This window comes from Callorhinchus milii, unplaced genomic scaffold (assembly GCF_018977255.1).
Source record: "Callorhinchus milii isolate IMCB2004 unplaced genomic scaffold, IMCB_Cmil_1.0 Scaffold1, whole genome shotgun sequence".
NCBI lineage: Eukaryota > Metazoa > Chordata > Chondrichthyes > Chimaeriformes > Callorhinchidae > Callorhinchus > Callorhinchus milii.
In genome coordinates, this window is record NW_024704742.1 from 34845093 (window position 1) to 34869957 (window position 24865).

Consider the following 24865-nt stretch of genomic DNA (forward strand, 5'->3'; position numbering starts at 1 on the left):
GATTTAACGGATCAAACAACAGTCTCTTGCTAAACAGGCAACATTTACACCCTGGAAAAACTGCAGCTCACTTAACAACAACAACAAGATTACATTTGTATAGCGCCTTTCACGTCGGGAGTACGTCCCAAGGCGCTGGACAGTGTACAACATTTCAGACTCGAACTGGGGTCAGGGGGAAGAAGGGAGGGGATGGGAAGGGGGGTGGCCGATGGCATGGTCGAAGAGGAGGGTTTTGAGGCGGGACTTGAAGGAGGCTAAGGAGGGGGCGAGGCAGAGTGATTGGGGGATGGAATTCCAGAGGTTGGGGGTAGAGTGGCTGAAGGCTCTCCCGCCAATGGTGGGGCGGGTGGGTCGGGGGATGTGGAACAGGCCAGAGCCGGCTGAGCGGAGGGAGCGGGCGGGTTGGTAGGGGTTAGGAGGTCACAGAGAGAGGGTGGGGTGAGGCCATGGAGGGCTTTGTAGGTGAGGACCAGGATTTTGAACTTGATCCTCTGAAGGAAAGGGAACCAATGGAGTCGGGCGAGAGTGGGGGAGATGGGGTCATGGAGTTTGGTGCGAGAGAGGACACAGGCTGCAGAATTCTGGATTATCTGCAACCTGTGGAGGGAGGAGTTGGGAAGGCCGACAACCAGGGCATTTGCATAGTCAAGCCTGGAAGTGATGAAGGCATGAACAAGAGTTTCAGTAGCCTGAGGGGTGAGGTAGTGGCGGAGTCGGACGATGTTACGGAGGTGAGGGAAGTCAGAGCGGGTCATGGCTTGGATGTGGGGAAGAAAAGACAGTTGAGGGTCGAACAAGACACCCAGGTTCCTGACTGCATATGGTGAGTTGTAGTGTGCAACCATGGAGGTTGATGCTGCCAGAGCCTGAGGTGCTGAGGCGCTGGCGTGAGCCAATCAGGAGGGCCTCAGTCTTGTTCACATTCAATTGTAAGAAGTTTGCCCTCATCCAGGACTTGATGTCCGACAGACAGTCTGTCAGGACAGCAGTGGTCCTGGAGTTGAAGGTGGAGGCAGAAAGATAGAGTTGGGGTCATCTGTATGGAAGTTGACCCCATGTCTGCGGAAGATGTCACCAAAGGGGAGCATGTGGATATTAAAGAGGAGAGGGCCAAGGACAGAGCCCTGGGGGACGCCAGACATGACAGTGTGGGGACTGGAGGAGAAACCGTTAGAGGCAACGAAGTGGAGACGGTGAGAGAGATAGAAATCGATCCAGTCAAGGGCAGGTCCGTGAAGATTTAGTAAAGCGGAGAGGCTGTGTATGAGGATGGAGTGGTTGACAGTGTCGAAGGCGGCAGAGAGGTCGAGGAGGACAAGGAGGCAGAGGGAGTACTGATCACAGATGTTCAGAATGTCATTAGTGGCTTTGACCAGGGCTGTTTCTGTGCTGTGGGCAGTGCAGAAGCCGGATTGGAGGGGTTCAAAGAGGGAATGGTGAGAGAGAAAGGAGTGGAGCTGGGACGTGATGACTCGTTCCAGGACCTTGGAGAGAATTGGGAGGTTAGAGATTGGGTGGTAGCTGGAGATGAGGGATGGGTCCAGGGAAGGTATTTTCAGGATGGGAGTGATGACAGCTGTTTTTAGGGGAGTGGGAACTGGAACGGTGGACAAGAAGAGGTTGATGACATCGGACAGGAGAGGGGGCCAGAAGGTGGAGCTGGGAGATGAGGAGAGAGGTAGGGAAGGGATTGAAGGAGCAGGTGGTGGGCTTGAGTTTGCGGACAGTCGCGGTGAGGGAGGAGGGAGAGATAGGGTCGAAGGAGTATGGGGTGGATGGGTGGCGGGTGGGTCATGAGGGAAAGATGATGTGGGGGTGGCTGTGGACGGGGCAGAGGTGGCTGAACGTATCCCCTCAATTTTGGTTTCAAGGAAATCCAGCATCTCCTCACAGTTGAAGTTTGAGGAGAGGATGGATGAGGTATGGGAAGGTGGACGGAAGAGACGGTTTGTGGTGGAAAAGAGAAGCCTGGGGTTGTCCTTTGCCTCCAAGATAACCTTGGAGTAGAAGGAGGATTTTGCGGAGGCAAGAGCGCAGTAGTAGATCTTGGTGTGGTGAAGCCAGATCTGCTGATGGACCGTTAGTTTGGAATTGGTCCAGGCACGTTTGGCATCTTGCATTTGTGTCTTGGGGAATGGAGATGGCTGGTGTACCGGATTTACGGGTGCATGAGGCAGTTCGGGAGGTGAGGGGGGCAAGAGAGTCCAGAATGGAGGAGAGGGAGTTGGAGAGAAAAGAGAGTGAGGAGGGGAGATTGGTTAGGGAGGGCCAGAGGTGTAGGAGTTCAGATGATTCCAGGGCAGTGAAGAGGGAGAGGGAGGAAATTTTTTTCCACGGACGATATGTGATGGTGGAGGTTTGAGAAAGCGGAGGGGTACAGAGGTATTGAGGGAGATGATGAGGTGGCCCTAAATAAAAGGCTAGCATTTACCAAGAAAAAAACAGTTCAATATTTGAAATGGTTTCAGAATATTTAATTAAACCTTGCAAAATTGAAAAAATAATGAATCCCAGTGAAGCTCAGAAGTAATGTTGCTTTTAAAATTAATTTTTAATTTAAATGGTGTTTTTTTTGTGTCATAAACGTATTTAAATTGAAGACCAACTGTACAGACTGATAACCAGGACTGGTATGTTCTGTTCCAGCCACTTTATAGCTGAGTTACTTTTGACATGGAAAGCTTAAGGAAGAAAGTGTTTTGTTAAACTGTACATCGTTTATAAATATTTCACTTGGTTTGATAATTGTAATTATCCAGCACAGCTTCACGTCAAATTTAAATTTCAAAAAATTAAGTGACACAAATTGTCCTAACAGGAAAGCAACACCAGCCATAATTCATAAAATTTTTAATTGTAATCCTTAGTTAAGGATTAATTGTAATCCTTAGTTAAGCCCCCCTTCCAGCTCCACTAATTACAATCAGGGGTCAACTTTACCCATTCAGCCACTCGCTTGTAGGTCAGAACATTGTGGGTTCAAGACCCAACTGGGGACTATGAGCTCAAAATCTTGGCTGATGTTCCAGTCATCGGGCCACAAACAGTGAACTAGTTCAAAAATGTGAACTACAGCAATGGTTCATAGATGACTGCAGGGAGGTTTATACCCGTTAAAAAATACATAAACATGCATGACATAATGGTTGAAAAGTTTTTGAAGGCTTTATGTTGATCCAGCCTGGCTCAGTTGGTAACACTCGCATCTCTGAGTTACAAGGTTGTGGGTTCAAGCCCCATGTCGAACTCACATAATCCAGGCTGACACTCCAATTCAATACTGGGGATGTTCTGCATTATGGGAAGTGCTACCTTCAGACAAGACGTGAAACCGAGGTCTCGGCTGACTGATCCGGAGACACTAAGATTCCGTGGGACAATTCAAAAAAAAAAGACAAGGGATTTTCTCCCAGTGTACCAGTCAACAATTCCCCAAATAAAATTGGTTATTCGCTTCACGGCTGCTTGTGGGATAGTGTTGTGCAAAGATTAGTATTATTGTGAGCTGCTTAAAATAGCATCCTTCCCTCTATACTTTAAAAGAATTTCAAAAATCTTTCTTATATTAAGATGTGTACACAATTCTCATAAGCAGACCATGTCTTTTATGATCTAAATCTAGAACTTCAGAATAGAGTTCTCACAGTAAAAAGTCCTTGGAAAAATTTGCACTCACACATAGTTCATACAGTATTTCTGACACCCATTGCAACAGTGCTTATATATAAAGATGTTCAAGGTCTCACCAGTAACCTTTGTACTTCTGTGAAAACAGTAAACATTCAGTTAAAAAATGAGCTTAGTTTGGAATTTTCATTTTTATTTTCTGCATTTTGTTGCATTAATTTTTCTAATCCGCTGAATTAACAAGATGGTTTGTCCTTGTATTGATATAAAACAATGCGATAGCTCAGAACATTTAACTGTCATATCGCAAAAGTTAAAGAATTATAAGCTTTGTTAAAGTTTCTTACTGATGGAATTCCACACAGACGCAGTTCTGGTAAGGTTTTGTGCTGTTAGCAGAGGTTTCGTAACAAAAATGTCCTCAATAAACTCTTCACAGTGAAACAGATTGCACGCCCATGGAATGGGTAGAACTACAGACTGCAAGGCTGGGTCTTTATGTTCAGTAGCAAATCATTGTAGGGCTATGTATTTCTGTGTAATGACACATTGTAGAGCTGTTCAATCTGGGATATTGGCAACTAGAAGAACGGAGGTGAGAGATTAAAGAATGGTGTATTTCTGTAAAGGCTTAGTGCAACACCAGCCAGAGATACATCAGAGGCACAAGTGGTATTAGAAGCACTGAATAATGATGACGATAAACAACACAGGGCATAAAAGACATAAAAGACATTAAGCAATAGAAATACTGGACATTAGGATTATGACGGTAATTACTGGAGACATTGGCACTCAGAGTGTGAAGGTCATTGTGCATTAGGCAGTTTGTAGTTCTAATTCTGGACCTGATAATATTGTCCAGTTATTGTTTTTTTCCCTGTTCAATAGTCAGTAAATCAGTTTTCTTGAGGATCCTGCTGGGTCTCTATCTTACATTGTTCTTACTGTACAAATTAATTTTCTAGGCTTCAAGCCACACTAGTTAGGGGAACAATTTAATGCTTTGCTTTTTTCTGTGTATCATATATAGAGTATATGACGATCTCCAGGTATGTTCCTAAGGCATTTTAATGTAGGATCAAGAAACATCCATATCCTCTTCCTCCTCAGAAAACCTAGTTACACAAAATCACAAGATTGCTTTGGATGAAGAAGGTCTGTCAGCTCATCTGATTTTATCCCTCCCTAAACAGTCACCCTCCCATCCTCCCATCACAGCAAATACTTTTTCAATGGGTCCATAACAATGAGTGTCTGGAAACCTATTCCAGTCATTAATTATCTTGTGAGTAAATCATTTTTTTCTAATATCTGTTGTGAAATCTGTCCTTTGCAACTCTAAACTAATGTCCTCTTGTTCTACTATCTAGATGGATCCAAAGGATTAATCTGGATTTACTTTTTCAATCCCATTCAAAATGTTACACAACTCTACAAGTTCTCCTCTGAATTCACTTCTCTCAAAACAGAGGAGCCCTCGCCAAATGACAGGAAAACCTGGGCATATTATATTGCAGTATTGTATAATAAATTATAAAGCATTAGATAAAGTATCTGAGATTTTTTTATATTAAAACGTAAATGTTTGATATATTGTTCTGATATTCGTATGTAGAATCTTACACTTACAGAATTTAACAGTTATTTGCTCTTTGTAAGAATTTAAAGAAAGTTCTGATGCATTATTTTCTTTCCCAAAGCACAGATGCTCAGTGGGCAATACATACAGACTCAAATACTTGAGCAGATAAAAGTTAACACGATCTTCAAAGACTATGCTGTATAGTACTGATCCTCACTAAAACTATTTGGAGAGGAAAACACCATTATCAGGACCAAACAAAACAGATGGTCTTTTGGAAGCTCACATTTAGCACGATCATTCTGCAGACTATGTTCTCACTTATTACTTGGAAATCAACCAAAATGTCCACGTTTCATCCTTGAACTTCAGTCACAGGTAATTAGTGGCTGAAAACTAATACCTACGGAAAGTACTCTGGAAAACCTGCAAATACCCCTGTGCAGAGGATCAGCCCAGGGGTGATGAAAGATCCTGCTCTTTGAAACACGGAGTCTTTGAATCATGGAGCCCTTTACCAGCTTTCAGTTATTCAAACGTGGAATCAGTGGAATCTGCTATCAGTTCTCAAGCCTTCAAAAACATTTCAATAGCGCTTTCAATGATATGACATCCGATTATAAAATTACAACAGTCTGCTCAGACACCGAATAAACATCAGCTGCTGGGGTTTAAATTCTGTATTTAATACTTATTCTCCTGTTGATTTAATGTCAAAGCTGTGTGTGATGGCAAAGCCTCGTTATATAATCAGCTCTGCATTGTGTTAGTATTTTAACACAGGTTTGATGTTTAAAATGAAAAAAACTACATTAATGTCACTTTTAATGGGAATCAAATATGTATTTAGGCTCTTCTGCATTACAACAATTTGCATTTATGTAGCACCCTTCACGCCGGATGGCGTCTTGGAGCGCTTAACAACGGTGGCCGGGCTTTCAGCCTCTCTGCCCCCACACTCTAGAACTCCATCCCACTGTCCATTCGCCTCACTTCCTCCCTCACATCCTTCAAGGCCGGTCTCAAGACCCTTCTCTTCGACCGTGCCTTAGGTCTCCCTCCCACCTCTCTGCCTTCCATCACCCCTACACCACCCCTCCCCCATGTTCGGGCCCCGACATCTGACTGTTCAGCGCTTTGGGACGTCCTCCCGACGTGAAAGACGCTCTATAAATGTAATTTTGTTGTTGTTGTGGAGCCTGATGCCTAGCCATGAGCCAGGGGAGGCAATTACTGAGGGAATACTGAAGAGAAGTTACACTTGTTAGGTACAGAGCTCTGGTAGCAGAGCTGGGAGCAGTTCACCTGCCCATCCTCTATTCAATTGTGTTCCGAGGAATCTTAAAGAGGGTGAAAGGAATTTTAAACAAAGAGAAAGTAATGTAAAAGGGGAGCCATGAATTAATGACAACAAGGTTAATCTCATACAATGGCCTGATGAAATGTTAGTGATATCTACGTCCTCTACATTCTTGAAGAGTTGGGCATCTCGGTTTATACACTTAAGCCTGGTGATGAGTTTCCACGCATGAGGACGTGCAGGTGGACTTGGTACAATGTACAGAGTTGATTCTGTCTTCTGTGTTATTCAGTAATCAAGTCACTTTCACAACTTCTGTAACCACAACAAAATTAATTTCCTTTGCCTTAGTCTACCCTATGTTTTTGCGGCTGTCATTAGGTTTGTCAGCTCCAGCAATATGTTGACAATATACCAATATACTTAATGGTCCAGCTGCTTTATCCAATGAATATCTGAGCCATATAAACTCCCAAATTTTTCCCTGTTCTGTGCTGGGTTAGCACAATCTGAGCCATAGCAAATTTAAAAGTACTGTGACTGGTCTTAGCGCTCAGGGCTAGAGAGGGAAAAATCAGATTAGGTTTCCAATTATGATAACTAGATGGGACATTGAAAGAGAGAGAATATTATTAAAGATTAATAATATAACATTTTACCAATGTCATAAAGATTTCTGTTTAATTATTAGTTCCCTAATATTTAGAACTCTGTTACTTTTGATGGAAAGAGATCAGAACAACAAAAAAGTAGTTTAACATACAAGGTTGCACAGCACCAATCTGATGACAGACCATCAGAACCCATTTAATCCTCTGGAATATGGAAATAAATACAGACCAGCCTTGTGTGTAGCATTTGGAGGAGCAGAACAGTCACAGGGCATTGGGAATCTTCCTGCTTGGTTCCTGATAGCTCTGCAAGCCAAAACCTAATGTGTAGGGTGTTCCCATGGCAAAAGAAGTTTGTGACCAGCACTTCGCTTTTCAGACTTTTGCTCCTAAGGTTTGTCACTATGTTTCAAGTAATAATTCAATTTTGAGGTTCAGTTGATGAAAAACTGCTCTGCTTATGGAACAATATAAATCCCCTGGAAAATGGAAATAAATACTAAATGTTTAGTTATAATTAATAATAATAATAATCCTTGCATTTGATATTGTGTTTTTCACTCTGAGTTAGTGCATTTCAAGACTCAAAGTGCTCCAAGGGCTTCATAGCACTGGAGAGTACAATGACTGTGCATTGTGTAGAAGCAGCTGATTTGCATGCAGCAATATCCCACAAACAGTCTTGAAGGGGATGACCAAATGTATCTGGGAGATTGTTGGTCCAGGACACCAGGGGAAACTTGTTTATTTTTGCACAGTGACTTCCACCTAAACAAGCAGACAGGATCTCAGTTTACCATCTCATCCAAAATAAGCACCTCCAGCAATGCAGCACTTTCTCAGTACTGCATATTGAGTTCAAAGACCCAACATGGGACTCGAGCCCACAACCTTTTGACTCATAGGCAAGAGCACTACCAACTGAGCCAGGCTTTCATGTGACTATTATTTTAGTATTTATGTCACAAACAGTTGACCTGCATCTCAGGATCACTGCAGGAGTACATTCCGTTCAATGCTCATACTTAGAGTTTTACCACAAACAAATCTGGCACAATGGTAGGAGATTGCTTCATACTGAGTCCACACTTCCCCAAATTCAGCATGTTGAGTTATTGAACAAAAACACACTTTATTTCAGAAAAAAAATGCTCTCCCAACAAACAGTCTTCTCCACTTTTCATGAGATGAAATGACCTGATTGTTACTGGAGTAAGAGTCGTAAAAAAGAGTTTTGTGTGGCTTTCCTGGAGAATGGTTTTGACCAGTTATGTTAATTCTAAAATAAGTCATCAGTGTATTTTTTTTAGGATTGCCAGTCTGAACTACAGGAATTCCTGCAAATAAATACGTAAAGCAATAGCTCAACCACAAGAAACAAAGAATGAAGATGAAAATCTGTGGTTAACAAGTAAACTGGGCAGGTGAGGTGACTGTGACAAGCACATTCCTGTGCCGCTGTTGAGGTTTTTTCTAATATCCCAAGAGCAGCACTTGTGAAGCAGTTCACATCACATCTGCATTATTTTTCCAAAAAAACAGCTGGCTGAGGGGGAATCACCACCAAGCCATTGTCTAGTCTTTGAAATTAATCCCAACTAAAGAGGCATCTTTTGTTGGAATCCCTTCCTCTGTTGCATTAGCAAATGATTTATCAACACAGACATCAGTCAACTCATGAGTTCTACAGTCTAATAGCTTATATGCTTTGAAAACTTCTACTTTGAGCAGTCCAATTGAAACATCTGCTGGTAAAACCATGTGAAAGATTTAATAGTAGGAATGCCATGAAAAACATGTGTCTATCTTGTAGGCTTTGATGTTCTGTATATTAAAGAGCAACTCAGCCTTCTATATTTTACAGAATGATAGAGAAACTGAGTCTGTTTCTTGGAAATCCTTTAAATAAGTCTTCTCCCCCTACACAGGACATCAAAATTCGAACATCTTAGCATTAAATGAAATTCTAAAGAAAAGATTGTTGTTCAGTTTCTCTCATTGCCTATAGGCAAAAGGGACTATAAATAAATGAATGAATAAATTGATCCAATTGCAGTATGGAAGGAACCTCATCAGATCGACAACGCTGTATAAGAGGCTATAATTAATAACCTCACTGTCACCAGGTTACAATAGTGTGTAAGTACGTGCAACAATTATTAGCTCGTGTTACACATCATCTCGGAATCACAAAAATAATCTTTCAATATTATAATAAGACTGGCATCAGGAGCAAGATAAAACTCAAAGAATGTTAGAAAAGGAGACAAACAAGAACTAAACTGAGAAAAACAATCTTTGCATTTTATATCGCACCGCAGGCCGTCGAAACCCTCATACATGCTTTCATTATCTCGATTTGACTATGCAAATTCATTGCTTGTCGGCCTCCCCAATTCCTCCCTCAACAGGCTGCAGATCATCCAGAACTCTGCAGCCTGTGTCCTCTCCCACACTAGGCTCCGCGACCCTATCACCCCCATCCTCACCCGACTCCACTGGCTTCCCGTCACACAGAGGATACAGTTCAAGATCCTAGTCCTCACCTTCAAAGCCCTCCATGGTCTTTCTCCCTCCCTCCCTCTCCGATCTCCTAAGCCCCTACCATCCTGCTCACCCCTTCTGCTCAGCGGGCTCCGGCCTGATTCACATCTCCTGCCTTGCTCGCCCGAGCCTTGGCAGACGGGACTTCCGCCACTCTGCACCCACCCTCTGGAAATCCACCCCGCAGTCCCTCCTCGCCCCTTTCCTTACCAACTTCAAGACCCATCCCAAGACCCTCCTCTTCGACCGTGCTTTCAATCTCCCTGCTTCCCCCACTGCCCTCCACCCTCCCCGACCCCAACCCCCAGCTCAGGTGCGTAACTGTCTGTCCAGCACCTTGGGACGTCCTCCCGACGTGAAAGAGGTTATACAAGTTTAATTTTGTTGTTGTTAACAAATTACAATGTCTCAAAGCAAATCAAGTTTCTTTTGTAGGCGATTTAGGAAACATATTAACTGACTACTTTATGTAGGGTTTTTCTTTATGAAGGAAGACTCAAACAATACTCTGTTTAACATCCAATTACATTGTTGAGGGGAGTGGGATGTGGAAGTGGAATCAGGAAAATGCTCAAATCTTAAAAAAGAGTTGGTCAAGGGAGTGTGTCTGGGCTGTTTACTGGATAATTAAGTTCCATACGGATAAAGAAAAGAGGAAAAAGCAATTAAAAAAAGGATGTACCGTAATAATATGCAATACATGGATGGGAATGTTAGTCAATAAACAAAGCAATTATGATGTTGGTCCATGTTGAAAAATCAATTGAGTTAATTATCCCTAGAAATCATACTCAAGCTTTGGAGCACTGCCATTCAAGCACTTTGTATTATCTGGGCATTGTGACGTAAAGGATCCATCAGCCTTCAGAGGGAGCATAGAGTAGATCAGAGGTTCATCTTTAATGTTAGAGGGATGATGTATAAGAAACAATTAGATAAATAAGGCTCTTCAGTACTGAAAAGAGATGTTGCAAATAGGATTTTATAGAAGTATATAAACATAGATACCAAAAGGGATTGAAAAAGTAAATTTCACATGCATCAAGGCAGCAGAACATAAGGGCAGATGTTTACGATTATCCAACTACAGGGCAAACACAAGGCTGTTTTTCTTTACACCGAGAATTAACAGCTGGAACAGATTATCAGGTGGGTGGTTGAAGCCAGGACGCTGGACCAGTTTAAGAAACACCTGGAGGATGTAATGGGAAAATGGTAGGCTTGCTATTCTGGAATGCTGAGACCAAATTGGCCAAAGGATCTAATTTAGCTGTACATCTCCTGTTTTCTTGTTTAACTGAGGCTAAGTGTAGGGAAAGGAGTATTAGCTTACCTTAGCTCTTTCCTTGCAGCTGTTAAAATGTTCACTGCCACAACAGGCTTCAGTCTTTGTTTCAAGGTAATAGTTACTGCATTAACAATTGTACAACGTAAAACCTACAGGTTATAATTTTCTGCAGATGTACACTGGCTGTAAGTGAGTCTGCAGCAGTCTTTCCAACATTTGTTACAGGCTTTTATAACCACACAGGTACATTCTCTCGGCATCATCAAAGCTTTCTGCAATATTCAAAGATCCCTATTACTTTCTGGTAGCCTTTGGGATTATAACTATTTAATTTAGCCATTTTGGCATTATACTTTGCTCTGGTTGAAAAAATATGAAATAATTTGCAAGTTATTCAACCATTAAGATTCTATATAGAAATACAGAGACAGAAGTAAGCACAAGGAGCCCGCTGAGCCATTTTATTAATTCACGGCACCTATCAATCTTTTACAGGTCTGTGGGCCCTGTAGCTTGTGATCAAACATGTGATATATATCTCCTTTTTTAGCAACAACAACAAATTTACAAGAAAATAGGGCCTTTCATGTCAGGAGGAAATCTCAAGGTGCTGGACAGTGCAGGAATTCCACCCTATCTGAGGTTGGAAGCCAAGGGTGGGTGGAACTTGAGGGGGGTCGGGAAGAAAGTTGACCGAAGGCGCAGTCTTGAGTCAGACCTTGAAGGAGGCGAGAGAAGGGACAAGGTGGAGGGATTCTGAGATGGAATTCCAGAGAGTGGGGGCAGATAGGCTGAAGGCCTGACCACTGATGTTGGGGCAGCCAGGGTGGGGAAAGGAAGGACGGGGTAGGTTTGAGTAGACAAACTGGTGGATTTGAGATGAGGGAGTGAGCGGGGGTGAGCAGAGAGAGTAGACAGTTTGAGTGGAGGGAGGGGTTGGTTTTGAGTGGAAGGAAGGGGCGGACCCTGTTTGTTGGATTGAGTTTTGGTTGAAAAGATACCATTTGTTCTAGAATTCAAACTGGAAATAATGTGAGCAACAGTAACAGAATAAACACAAGTATGAGAGATATTGTGTTGTTACTTTCCTCACTCGACCACGGTGAGCAGTAAAACATTTAAACTTTTCTTCTTTTCTTGAAGATCTCAGGTGGGATTTCCGGTCTGAGCTGAGTTATAATAAATAATAACAACAACAAACTACACTTGTATAGCACCCTTCACGTCAGAAAGACGTCCCAGGACGCTGGACAATCAGGGTTTTGGATCCGAGCTGGGAGTTGGGGTCAGAAGGGGAGGAAGGCAGAGGGAGTGAGGGTGGAAGGGTGACCGAAGGCACGGTTGAAGAGGAAGGTCTTCAGATGGGACTTGAAGGAGGCAAGAGAGGGGGTGAGGCGGAGGGTTTGCGGGATAGAGTCTAGAGTGTGGGGGCAGAGATGCTGAATACCCGACCACCAATGGTGGGGCAGGAAGTGCGGGGGACCTGAAGCAGGCCAGTGTCCACCAAGTGGAGGGACTGGATAGGCTGATATGGGGTAATGAGGTTGGAGAACCAGGAGGGAACAAGACTGTGGAGAGCCTTGAAGGTAAGAACAAGGGTTTTGTACTCAATTTTCTGAGGAATGGGGAGCCACTGAAGCCGGGCAATAATGGGGGTGATAGGTTCCTGGAGCCTGGCGCTGGAGAGGACAAGAGTTCTGAATAATCTGTAGCTTGCGGAGGTTAGAGTCCAGTGAGCAGGCAGTTGGTGTAGTCAAGCCGGGACGTAATGAAAGCGTGGATCAGGGTCTCGGCGTCCTGCGGTGGGAGGCAGTGGCGGAGGCAGGCAATGTTGCAGAGGTGTGGAAAGGTGGAATGGGTAACGGCATGAATGTGGAGTTTGAAGGATGGTTGAGGGTCGAAAAGGACACTGAGGTTTCAGATTGGCTCGGTGAGGTGAAGAGTGCAGCCATGAATGATGATAGTGTCAGCGTCTAAGGTGAGGAGCTCATGGGAAATGTAGACTTGGAGCCAGGTAAGAAAAGAAACATTGAGGTGGAGGCGAGAGGAGAAGCGGTAGAGAAGTATAGAATGGTCAACAATATCGAAAGCAGCTGAGAGGTTGAGAAGGACAAGAAGGAGAAGGCATCATAACAACAATAATAATGCTTGCCATTGATATACCACGTCAACAACAACAACAACAACTTGGATTTATATAGCGCCCTCCACCCCGGGCGGCGTCTCAGAACACATCACAGTAATGGATCCCGGGGCCGAGCCATGGGGAGGAAGGTGACCAAAGACGCGGTCGAAAAGAAAGGTCTTCAGGCGAGACCTGAAAATAGGAAAAGAGGGGGCGAGGCGAAGGGAGTGAGGAAGGCAGTTCCAGAGCCGACGAGACATCTCAAAGATATACTGCAAGTGGTGTGACTGTTTTGTGGATTGCCAATTTGCGCACAACAATATCCCATAATGAGCCAAGGAGTAAATGCCCAGTTTTATTGGGGGCATGTTAGCCAGAATACTGAGAGAAACTCCCAGTAGAAACACCAGGCGAGTTAATTTGTCTGAACCACTGCAATGTATGGACCACTACAATTAATCTCAGTGCCTCTAGGTTAGGCCGGGACGAGAAATATCAACCAGGTTTACTTCTCCTATTACCTTGTCATGACATCCTTGGGCTACGGAGGGTAATTCATTACCTGAACAGGTTACCAGGTGGTTGGTTGAGGACAGGATGCTGGACTCGTTTAAAAAAGAGCTTGATGCTGTGATGGTTGGTTTGGTATACTGGAAAGAATGAGATCAAATGTGCTGAAGGGCCCTTGGTTCTTCATCTGAATCACTCTTGCGATCTTGTGAAGTGTACATAATGGACAAGAACAGGATAGCCCATGGTGTGTAACCCTTTAATGCTGACTATCTTGGTTCACATACGATGTGGTGGCTGCATGAATGAAGCACCTGGAGGGATGCTAGTGTCCATGGGACTTTTTTTCCCCAGCTTTAAATCATCACAATCATTGGGCAAATGTGTCCTGACAGACTGAAAGTTGTAAGATAATCAGTATTTTCAGAATTTGAAAATAAATCCCATTCAAACTCCTACCATGCCACTTGTCGGGCTGGCTCAGTTGCTAACACTCTTGCCTCCGAATCAGAAACTTGTGAGAGCAAGCCCCACTTTAGGACTTGATACTGATTCTCCAATTCAGAGCTGGGGGTGTGTTGCATTTTGAAAGTTCTGTCCTTCTGAGGAGACGTTAAACCCAGTTCCCTGTTGGACTGTTTAGGTGGACATTAAATATCCCATGGAACTATTCAAAAAGAAAAGGGAATTTCTCCTGATTCCTGGCCAACAATCCCCGAGGTAAAATTGGTCACTCTTATCGTGGTAGTTGTGTGGATTCACATTGCTGTGTGCATTGGGCTCATGCGTTCATCTACAAATACGTAGTCACTCCACTTCACAGTAAATCCTGTCAAGCACTTTGAGACATCCTCCAGATGTGAAAGGTGCTATATCAACCAGAATGATTATCATTATTAATCACAAGGGAGGAAGCAGGGCATGCTGAACCACTGGCTTTTCACATCTCTGTAAGTGCTTCCCTGTAATTGCTGGAGGGATGTGAACTTCAGCTGGTCAGGTCTTCTCCTGCCATCTTTTCCTTCCCCTGGAGATGGAGCTCTCTCCTGCTGTAAAGTGCTCAGAACAAATGAAAGTTCACACTCACTGAGGGAATTGAGTTCAACTAGCAGTCAAGTCCATTGAGCTCTGGGACGCTACGGTGCGTGAGGGACACTGTATAAATGCAAGTTGTTGTTGTTTGTATTTGGCAGTCATTAATCTCTGAGTATTTGATAGGGGTGATATCTGTGATATTTCATGCCTTGTGATACTTATCACAATCTCCTCTTTTTTAATTTCGCAGATCCCAAGCTCATTCTCTTTCTCTCCCTCTTTCAGCTATACAACCACTGTAACACAGTATTGTTTAGTATTCGCAGACACAGCGATGAACTCTTCTGTTATGAAGGGTGTTCGCCATACCTTCAGAGGCTTTTTAAAAAAACAAGTAGAACTTTCTTAACAGGGAAGGTAAGCGGTGTCTCCTTGGAGCTAACTCCAAGGAACATGTTTGGCAATGGAATGTCCAAATCCCTCTATACCGGTCTCAGTAGTTCAGTTCCTGAGCCAGATGAGTATGCAATATTCCAGGGCACTGCTGGCTGGCTCATCAGCAGGATTTGGGATGGGAGAACACTGTCACTCGGGGCAGGAATTCTTCCCACTCAAGCCAAAGCCCTAATGGTGCAGTGGTCCCAGCTCATCCACAGCGGGAAAGCTTGCCAGCCGGTACTCTCAATGACAATTCATGTGGTTTTAGCTGGTTAAACTCCAGCAGTACACCAACACACACTCTGGGGTCCCTAGAACTCTCAGTTTGGATTGGATACTCTTAAGCATGGTGATGTGTGACTGTATGGGGACACCCAGCTGACCAAAATAAATTGAGGATGGTGAGACTGATAAAAATAAAGTGCACTTTTATGGAAAAGTATGAGTAACTTAGTAATGGTCATCTGAGAGGAACCAGCAGAGAATCGTTTGAAGCAAAATGTTGGCATTTCCCCATTCTGTAGAAATATTCACTTTCTGCTTGGCACAGTATCTGTTTCAAAAGAAGCAATTATTTTGGATGTGTAGCTTACCTAAAACTCCCCAACACATCCTGTTAAATAAGGTAAAAAAAATCACAACTGTGATGAGAAGAAAGTAACTTACAAAATGGGGTCACCACAAACGATGTTTCACAAAATCACCAGAAAGGTTCGAATGAAGAAGACCCTTCAGCCCATTTGATCTTATCCTATCAGAAAACCCATCCTAACGTCTTCCCATTGTCACGTAAAACTTCTTTTTAATGAGTCCAGCGTCCGGGCCTCAAAACGCTTCCTGTAACTTGTTCCCAGAGATTGATTACCCTCTGGGTAAACAAAAACTTCCTGGTATCTGTACTGAAACTGCCTTTTACAATCCTAAAGGTCATTACGGTGGTATTTCTTTGTGAGGAATTGATAAAATCCAAAGGAACAAGGTGTCATCCAGCTATATGCATGCACGAAGAACATGTTAATTGTTATACAAAAAGGTGAGGTTGAAAGATCATGCATTTAAACAGCTCCAGTACTTGATGAAAGTGGATAAACCCTTCCGCGTAGTTTTCATGTTGCGGTGCTTATAGAAACCACTGAGAGCAAGACAACATTGATTGGAACCTCAATCTGGGTTTGCATAAGCGCAGAAAAGGAAAAGGAAAAGCTAAGGTTTATATTACAACAGAATTTTTTAGATCAAAGGAGATTTGGTACACATTGGATACTATTATTGATTTATCCAAACAAATTAGAATGCAGTATTTTGTTTTAGTCAGCCGGGTTTCTGACACATGCAGAAACCCATCACCGTGCTTAAGAGTATCTAAATCAGATTGAGAGTTCCAATTATATATGCCACCTACACGTGGAAATATTCCTGTGTGGAATGCATACTCTCTCCTTGGAGGGGCACACCTTGCTTGGCTAATTTCAAAGAGTATGAGGCAAAGGTTGGCAAGAGCCCAAACTTGGAGACCCTAGAGTGTGTATTGAGGTACTGCTGGAGTTTAACCAGTTACAATCACAAAGCTTACCATTGCATGCACTGTCTGGCAAGCTGTCCCCTGCTATGGGACTATGGAGTCCAGGGTTAACAGGAGCTGAGTCCCTCCGCCTGTGTAGTCCTCCAAGTTCTGCTGATGTGCCAGGCTGGCTAGTCTGTCATCAGCAGTGCTCTGTAGTACTGTAAACCTGCCTAGCTCAGGAACCAGTCTACCGAGAACCAGCTTGGCTCCAAGAAGACCCCGCTTATCTATCCGTCCACCCCTCCTTTCCAGGAGTATATACATAGTCAACATAGTACCGCAGAAACCTTTTTGGTGTATATGGAAAAGATGTGACATTGGGGAGGGTGGGTGGCTGAATGATGGGCAAAGTGCCAATTAGTAAATTACTGCTCCTAAATTAAAATATATCTCAGCTTTTATTTCTGTACGGTTTTACATATTCTATAAACAATTAAATATTATAAATAATGAATAATCTTTGCATCTAAGTACTTAAAGACGGCCTCTTTAAACGTGAAAGGCGCTATATAAACTTTATTGTATTTGATGTAATGTTTTACCGCGTCAGCGAAGCCTCTCAAAGTACTTCACTGAATGTTTACGGTTAAGTGTAGTGACTGTGTATTTTGTGAGCGGAAAACCTACTCCGCTATTTAAAGTTACAAGCCACATGCTGGGAATTAAACTTAAGTGTTTTGTGATATGCACATAAACTGTTTATGGTTTGTCACTTTGAATGAGAACACGTTGTGGCCAGTGTGACCACAAGCCCAAACCAAGGCAAAGGGTCTGATAGGATGCTAGGACGCCATCTGTCGCCAAGGAAAAACACAACACCGTAAAATAAAAATAAAATCACAAACAATTCCACCTCCCACGTTAGCTAGAAAATGTTGCACCTTAACAAAAAAAAAGCATGTCATGTAAAGCAATCCATGCCCCCATGCACCAATCCCAAAATTAACGCTTTAAGCATCAGTCACTTCCCTGAGCAGCAAAGAAAATAAAAAGTGCTTTGTGCATTGCAAAGAACTGCAGGAAACATCCTCGATTTTTTTTTTAAAAAAGTGTGTTCTTAAAGCAATGCAGAGTGGAAACTCAGGAAAAAAGGTCTTGTCCAATACATGGGGTCACTGCAGCAGCTGTTTTGAGTGCATGATCTCTCAAATCACAATGTCGTGGACATCTATAAATCTATAAACTTTTTTTTTAGACCACCACACACACACACACTCCCAGTATATAGCTGGGAGCCACCTTTGGAAAGACAAAAAAAAAACTGGATGCAGCAGCAAAGATTCAGAGAGGGGATCAGGTTGCGTTCACGTGACTGAGTGCAATCCCAATGTATTCATGTTACAGGCACCATCTGGGAGCTTTGTCACAACTCCAGCCAACACTCCTGTTTAAACCTACTTTTCCCCATTCCCTCTCTCTTTCTTTCTTTTTTGCTTTCTCTCTCTCTCTCTCTCTGGCTGAAGGGCGAGACTCAGTGATTTGCTCACTCATCTGAACTTCAGATCTCTTTCTGATCTCTGTCTCTCTCTCTCTCTCTCTGCCACCAAAAAAAAAGCTGCAGGACGCCCCCAAAGGATTGGTTTTTTTTTACTGCTGGCAAGAAGCCAGAGAGAGAAAAAAAAACTTTTCTCACTCTCTTCCTTTCTTTCTCTCTCTCTCTCTCTCTCTCCCTTCCTCTGTCTGTCTTTCTTTCTCCCTCTCTCTCCACTGCAGTTGGATCAGCCCAAAGCGATTTACAGGGAGACATGCAGTTTTTTTTTAAAAAAAGAGAAGAGTTGAGTGTGTAGAGGAGAGGCACAGTGTGTTACTGTTCCTGAGATAGAGAGAGAGAGAGAGAGAGATAGAAAGAGAAAGAGACTGTAAAAAAGCAAAGCTGCTCAGACGATCTGAGAGACTTATTGCAGTTGTGATCCTCTCAAGAAGAGATGCATTTGTTGGACAGAAGAGGTGACTGACTGTGGGATCTCTCCCTCTCCCTCTCTCTCTCTCTCTCTCTTCCTTCCCCCCTCTCCTCTCTTTTTTTCCTCCTCCTCTCAGCTCCTAAGCAGCTGGTCGGCAAAGGTAAATCTCTACTATTGCAGAGGGATTGCTTTCAGCAAAGAGCATTGGAAGAAGGCAGAGCAGTGCAATTTGCTTCCCCCAACCCCACTCCCCCAACCAACCCCCAGCCCACTCCCCCTTTCCAAACTCCCCACTTCTCACTCTCTCTCTCTCTCTCTCTCTCAGTGAGGGAATGCACTGTATATAACGTGCTTTGAAACCTGGAAGCGCTACAGACAGACAGACAGACAGAACACATGAAAACATTTGGCACAGGAGCAAAGTGGGCAAGTGCTCTTCTTTACAAGAAAAGGCACTGATTTATTTATGCACCCCACCCCCACCCCCACCCCTCTCCCAGCGTTGACTTAAATTGCAGCTGATATCTGGAAGATGGTTGTGGAAAGTGTCTTGGCTTCAGAGTGAAGCACGACATGAGTTGCTGGGATCATCAGGACGTGTTTGAGTTTTAAACCTGACCATCACCATGAGCTGTGTGCACCTTTGGTTTGTTGTTGCTGCTGCTGCTGCTGCGTTGACCAGTTTGGTAACCTTGCCGCAGGAGAGTGAAGGTTGGTACATCTGACCATTTCCCAAGTTTTTAACGAGAACTGCAGTCCACGATGTAGTTTTTGTGCTTCTTTCTGGGGCTTCCCACAGCTATTGTTGGGGAGCCCAAAATTTTTTTTTTTTGCAGGCTACAGATTGTACTGTTGGCTGGCTAGGTCTGTTTGGATCATGCATGCATACGTTATTGCTGGTGTTAGTGGCTAAGACATATTTTCACAGTGACTCGTGATAGTTAATAATAACTAAAGCGCTTTAGCATCTCAAGAGCCCTCCCTGAGTCCAGACTAACCACCTCAGTGAGGCTCCTGCAAAATAGCGTGTGCTGTACAGGAAAATATTGTATGTAACCTAGTTTCGGAGTTGTGTCAATTATGTGAGGCTGCAATTTAATAAGTCCCTGATTTTTTTCCCCCTGATTTCCCCCCCACCCCCACTGTTTGTTTCATACCTGGTCATAGTTCTACGATTGCTGCCCCACTGAGAGATAGGAGAGCAATTGCATTATTCAATGGAAAGAAATTGTGATCATCCGAACTTCAGAGTCGTTGCAAGTGGTTCACCTTTATGGTTGTGTTCTTGTTGATGAGCTGTTGCTTCGTATATGCTTTGCATTAACGCTGCGGGCAGTGCAATAGCTACCAAATATGTCAGATGCCCTGATAACCTGTGTTTGCTCTTTCTGGACAAAGTCTTCACATCGAACCGCAGGGGAGAGTTGTAATGAGTTACTGCTGCTCATTCATAAATCGGTTGCCCCCCTTTCAAACCACCTTAAAAGGGCTAGGCTTCATTTGTGCCCACATATTTTGAGCCACTTATAAAGAATTGACGACCAATTTGCACTTAAGGGACATGCAGGGATTTGCAACCAGATTCCATGGCACTATTCGCAATGCACTGTCCCTGCATGTCCTGGCCAACAATCCCCCAAATAAAATTGGTCGCTCACGCCTTGGCTGCTTGCGGGTCAATTGGCTGCCCACAAAATACACAGTCACTCCACTTTACGGTATATCACGTGAAGCGCTTTGAGACGTCTCAAGGACGTGGTATCGCGCCATATCAAATCCAAGAATTATTATTGCAAGGAATGTTTTCGATGGAAATTTCAATAACTTTTCACAGGTGGGACCCACCCATGACAGCAACCGTTTTACAGTTTAATTTTTGTTCGCAGGGTTGATTAATTTGTAGAATTTAACCTTAATATTGTGCATTTTTGAATAATGTTTGAATAAAATATTGAAATACCATCAGAGGTAGATAATAGCCACTTTAAGAGATTGTAGCAGGGTGCAGGATGTAAGTGACAACATTACCAGGACTCTAGTCTAGTCACTGAGGTACACAGACCTCACCTCAATGACTAACTGAACCAGTTTATTTATGTTTATATATTTAGTTAGTTAGGGAGGTCCTTTTAATTGAATTGGAATAATGAAAGAAATTTAGAACAATTTGCTCTGCAACGTTTTCTTATTTATTGCCCAAATGTTTGTATTTTATTGGCCCCTTGGTAAACAGGATTCGCATTGTCTATTTCAGTGATTTCCAAGACACAGACTCTGTTGCTCTATCATTCTAATCTAATCCTAATCCTTGCATTTGATATAGCGCCTTACGTGTCTTCGAGACGTCTATCTAGCGTCTAGCACTATCTAATTGTAAAATAACAACAACCACCACAAAATACATTTGTATAGAACTTTTCACATCGGGGGTACAACCCAAGGTGCTGAACAGTCAGGGATTTGGATCCGAGTTGAGGGTAGGATCAGAGAAGGTTGATCTTTGATACTGTATATACTGAAGAAAGGGGGAGGTCCTCCTGATGTGAAAGGCGCTATATAAATGCAATTTGTTGTTTGTTTGTTGTTGTTATAGCCTATATACAAGATGGACACATTTTTCATGGCCCTCCGACTCTTAAATTTTTTACATGGTTTTACCAATGGATGTTTCAATTGCCCTGTTCAAAGTAAAAGTTTTCGAAGCTTATACGCTACTAAACTATAGAAGTCATGAGTTGATTGTGTTGATAAATTATTTGCTAATGCAACAGGGGAAGGGATTCCAACAATAGAGGCCTCTTTAGTTGTGGTTAATTTCAAAGACTAGACAATGGCTTGGTGGTGATTCCCCCTCAGCCAGCTGTTTTGTTTGGAAGAATAATGCAGATGTGATGTGAGCTGCATCACAAGTGCTGCTCTCAGGATATTAGAAAAAACCTTAACAGCGGCACAGCAATGTGCTTGTCACAGTCACCTCATCTGCCCAGTTTACTTGTTAACCACAGATTTTCGTCTTCATGGATGTTTTCTTGTTAATGTGCTGTTGCTTTATATATTTATTTTGAGGAATGCCTGTAGTTCGGACTACTTATAAATATATTGAATAAATATGCACTGGTGATTGGTTTTAGAATTATTGAAATTGGTCAAAATCATTCTCCAGGAAAGCCACACAAAAGTCTATTTTATGGCCATCATTGCAACAACAATAACTTGCATTTGTATAGTGACCCTCACGCAGGGGCCAGTAACAATCAGGTTATTTTAAGTCATGAAAATGGGACCAGGCCATTTGTTGGGAGAATGGTATATTTCTGAAATAAAATGTGATTTTTGTTCAATAACTCACTTACGTGCTGAAGTTGGGGGAGCGTGGACTCAGTATGCAGGAATCTCTTGTTATTGAGCCAGGTTTGTGTGTGGTAACGCTCTAAATATGAGCATGGAACAGACTGTAATCTTACAGTGATGATGAGACACAGCACAGCTCTTTGTGACATCAACGCTAAAATAATAACTAGTTTAGTATTTATATCCTTATATAACTGGAAATCTGAGAATGGCTGAAATTTAGTGAATATCCCTTGGTAATACCGTATAATGTGGACATGGTTCTCTAAAATCTATCCCACCGTTTGTTGTATCATCTGGGAATGATACTGAAACAATACAACTGAAACAATATTATGATTTTATAAATGTCAATATCAGACAATGAAGGACATGAATTCTCGGGCAAATCACTGTCTGCAATGACTACCATAAACATTACAAACCTCACCTGAAATTGAATAAAATCTTGTGTAACATTGAAACAGGTGTCACAAGATCAGATGCCAGGTAGCCACTTCAAAGCCATAATCTAATCTAGAGATCACCTTCTCATGGCTTTCAATACCATCCAAATCCCTTCTTTCTATTATTCTCTTGTAATCATTGTCAGAGATCTGTTAGTCTCAGTAAATATATATACTGAATGGTGATCAACTGTTACTCTGATCATGCAGTGATTGCAGTGTACATTTTGAACTCTTAGTGTGAGGGTTGACACTTAAATAACAAATCGTGGGTACCATTGTTTGTTATAACACCAATCTCATATATATAAAGAAAAGTTCTAAACACTTTACAACTCAGTCATTCAAAATTGTGTGAGGTTGATTTTGTGGTTGTTTACTCACCAAGCTTCAGAGGCCAATTATTAACCATCTGAACTATGCTATTATCCTTTTATTTTATCACCTAAATCCCTCAATGAAGATGGTGCCTTGTAATCTTTCTTTTGTACCTATTACTCTAGATATAACCTTAGAAACACAACCATACTAACATTTATCTCTGATAGTAGAACAATGAAATATGTAATGTACAGTAAGCTTCTGAAAACTCATCACTCCAAGCAAAAAGGACTTAGTAATGAGTTATCAGGAGTGGCGAATTAGGCATATGTATAAATGCATAAATAAATGCGACTGGGATATTGACAACGCAATGACTTAAGTGGTAGTGGCAAGTTAAGCCAGGGTCGAGTTATCAGGATAAAAGTTAGCTTTGTATTGCAAAGTTCAACATGTTACAAAATCATGAAGCACAAGAGCAAAGCTTAAGTGCTCTGTATGGCTCCTGAGTTCCTTAAGTTATGTTATAGGGCAGTAAATAAATATTCTCAGTGTTTTTTTCAATATTATACAGCATCTTTCACTTTGGGAGCACATTTCAAAATGCTTCACACAACTGACCGGGAGCTCAATCTGTGGGGTGAGCTGAGGATGGGGAATTGGGTGGGGAGTGCAGTCAAAAAGATTTTAAAGGTTTTAAAGGCAAGGAAGTAGGGGAAGTAGTGGATGCACTCCAAGATGGTTTTTCAGAGAGTAGAGGCAGAATGTCTAAAAGTTGGCCATCAATGGTCATTCAGAGACCATGGAGCAGTCTGAATCTAGAAGAGTTCCAAATATTACAGAACTAAATAATTCAACAGAAATCCGCGTAACATTGCTTAAAAGTTATTTTGTTGTTAATCTTTAACGACAGTACTTTTTATTCCATTGCATCAGTCACATAGTTACATAGTCGAATGTGCAAAAGCTTGAATTCGCAGTGCAGACAATAAAGTGCCTGAAGTAATAGAAACTGTTGCTAGCCTGACTGGCTGGACATTTCAAGGGCAAAAGGAAGAGCAGTCACGTTACACAGGTGAACCTCATTTGTTTTGAGTCGAACCTGGGTGTTTATATTTATCAAGAAGAATTAGCTGAGTTTAATGATAAGCCTTAGTTTCATATAGCACATTTCACACCATAAGGACATCCCAAAGAGCTTCACAGGATGTCCTGTAAAATGTAGTAACTTTGTGTTTTGTGGATGGAGACAGCAGCCAATTTATGCATGAACAGTTGGGGATTTGTCAGCCAGGACATAGGGAGAAACTTCTTTTTTTTAAATAACACTATCGGATCTTTAACATCCAGACAGGCAGGGCTCCATTTTAACTACTCATCCAAAGGATAACCCCTTCAATAATGCAGCACCACATTAGAGTGTCACATTAGACTATATGAGCTCCAAGTCCTAATGTGGCCTTGAGCCCCCAGCCTTCTGACTCAGAGGTGAGAGTGCTGCCAAACAAGCCAGCCTTACACCTGAGAAGTATGTGCAATGTGGTCCATCAGATTTTGGGAATTCGCGTGAAGACGCATGAAAGGTGTTTGACTCCACAACATTGGTTATGCGGGTGAAGTGCCAATGGGGTTTGACGCATCAGAAAACAGATAGTGAATCAGCAAAGGATCAGTCTATGACAGTATTTAGAAATAAATCCAGGTGCATTGTAGTCACTGCACAATGGCGGGGGTAGCATGATGAGCAAGGAAGAAGAGGCTGTTTTTCAGGTGGGAATTAAAGATCGAAAAAGTGAGGCAGAGGAGGAAGGGTTTAGGTAGGGAGTACTAGAGATTCGGGCTATAGTATCTGAAGGTACTGCATCATCTTTCATAATGCATGTAATTTCTTTCCAAGTTTTCTCTCCACTTCTGAAGACAGTGAATAATGCTGGGTACAGTCAGCTCAGGGTAATAACCAACTTACTTATGTGCTAAGATGTAACGCTAATTTTAATAATTAGAAGAGTTGATGCTTGAGTGGTTTGAGATGACCTGGCCTCAGTTGAAGGAGGAATTTTAATCCCTGAGCTCTTTAGACACCGGACTATATGTAACATCAAATATTTGACAGTGTTGAAAGTAAAAGTGCTGTATAGCAAAGAAATGCAACATCACCTGCAATAACTGGAAGCCCAACCAACCTTGTGCAGGCCCCAGATACTGCAGTTAATAAG

The 24865-nt window shown here is 42.5% G+C and overlaps 1 protein-coding gene across 1 annotated transcript in view; it reads left to right on the forward strand.

Annotated features, from left to right (window-relative positions):
* Positions 1-19050: 19050 nt before the first annotated feature.
* Positions 19051-24865, forward strand: part of fras1 (Fraser extracellular matrix complex subunit 1) — a 218886-nt gene continuing 213071 nt past the window's right edge. Inside the window, 1 exon segment of the mRNA XM_042341116.1 lies at positions 19051-19242. Within this exon segment, the coding sequence (XP_042197050.1) occupies positions 19158-19242 (85 nt within the window). The 5' untranslated portion in view covers positions 19051-19157.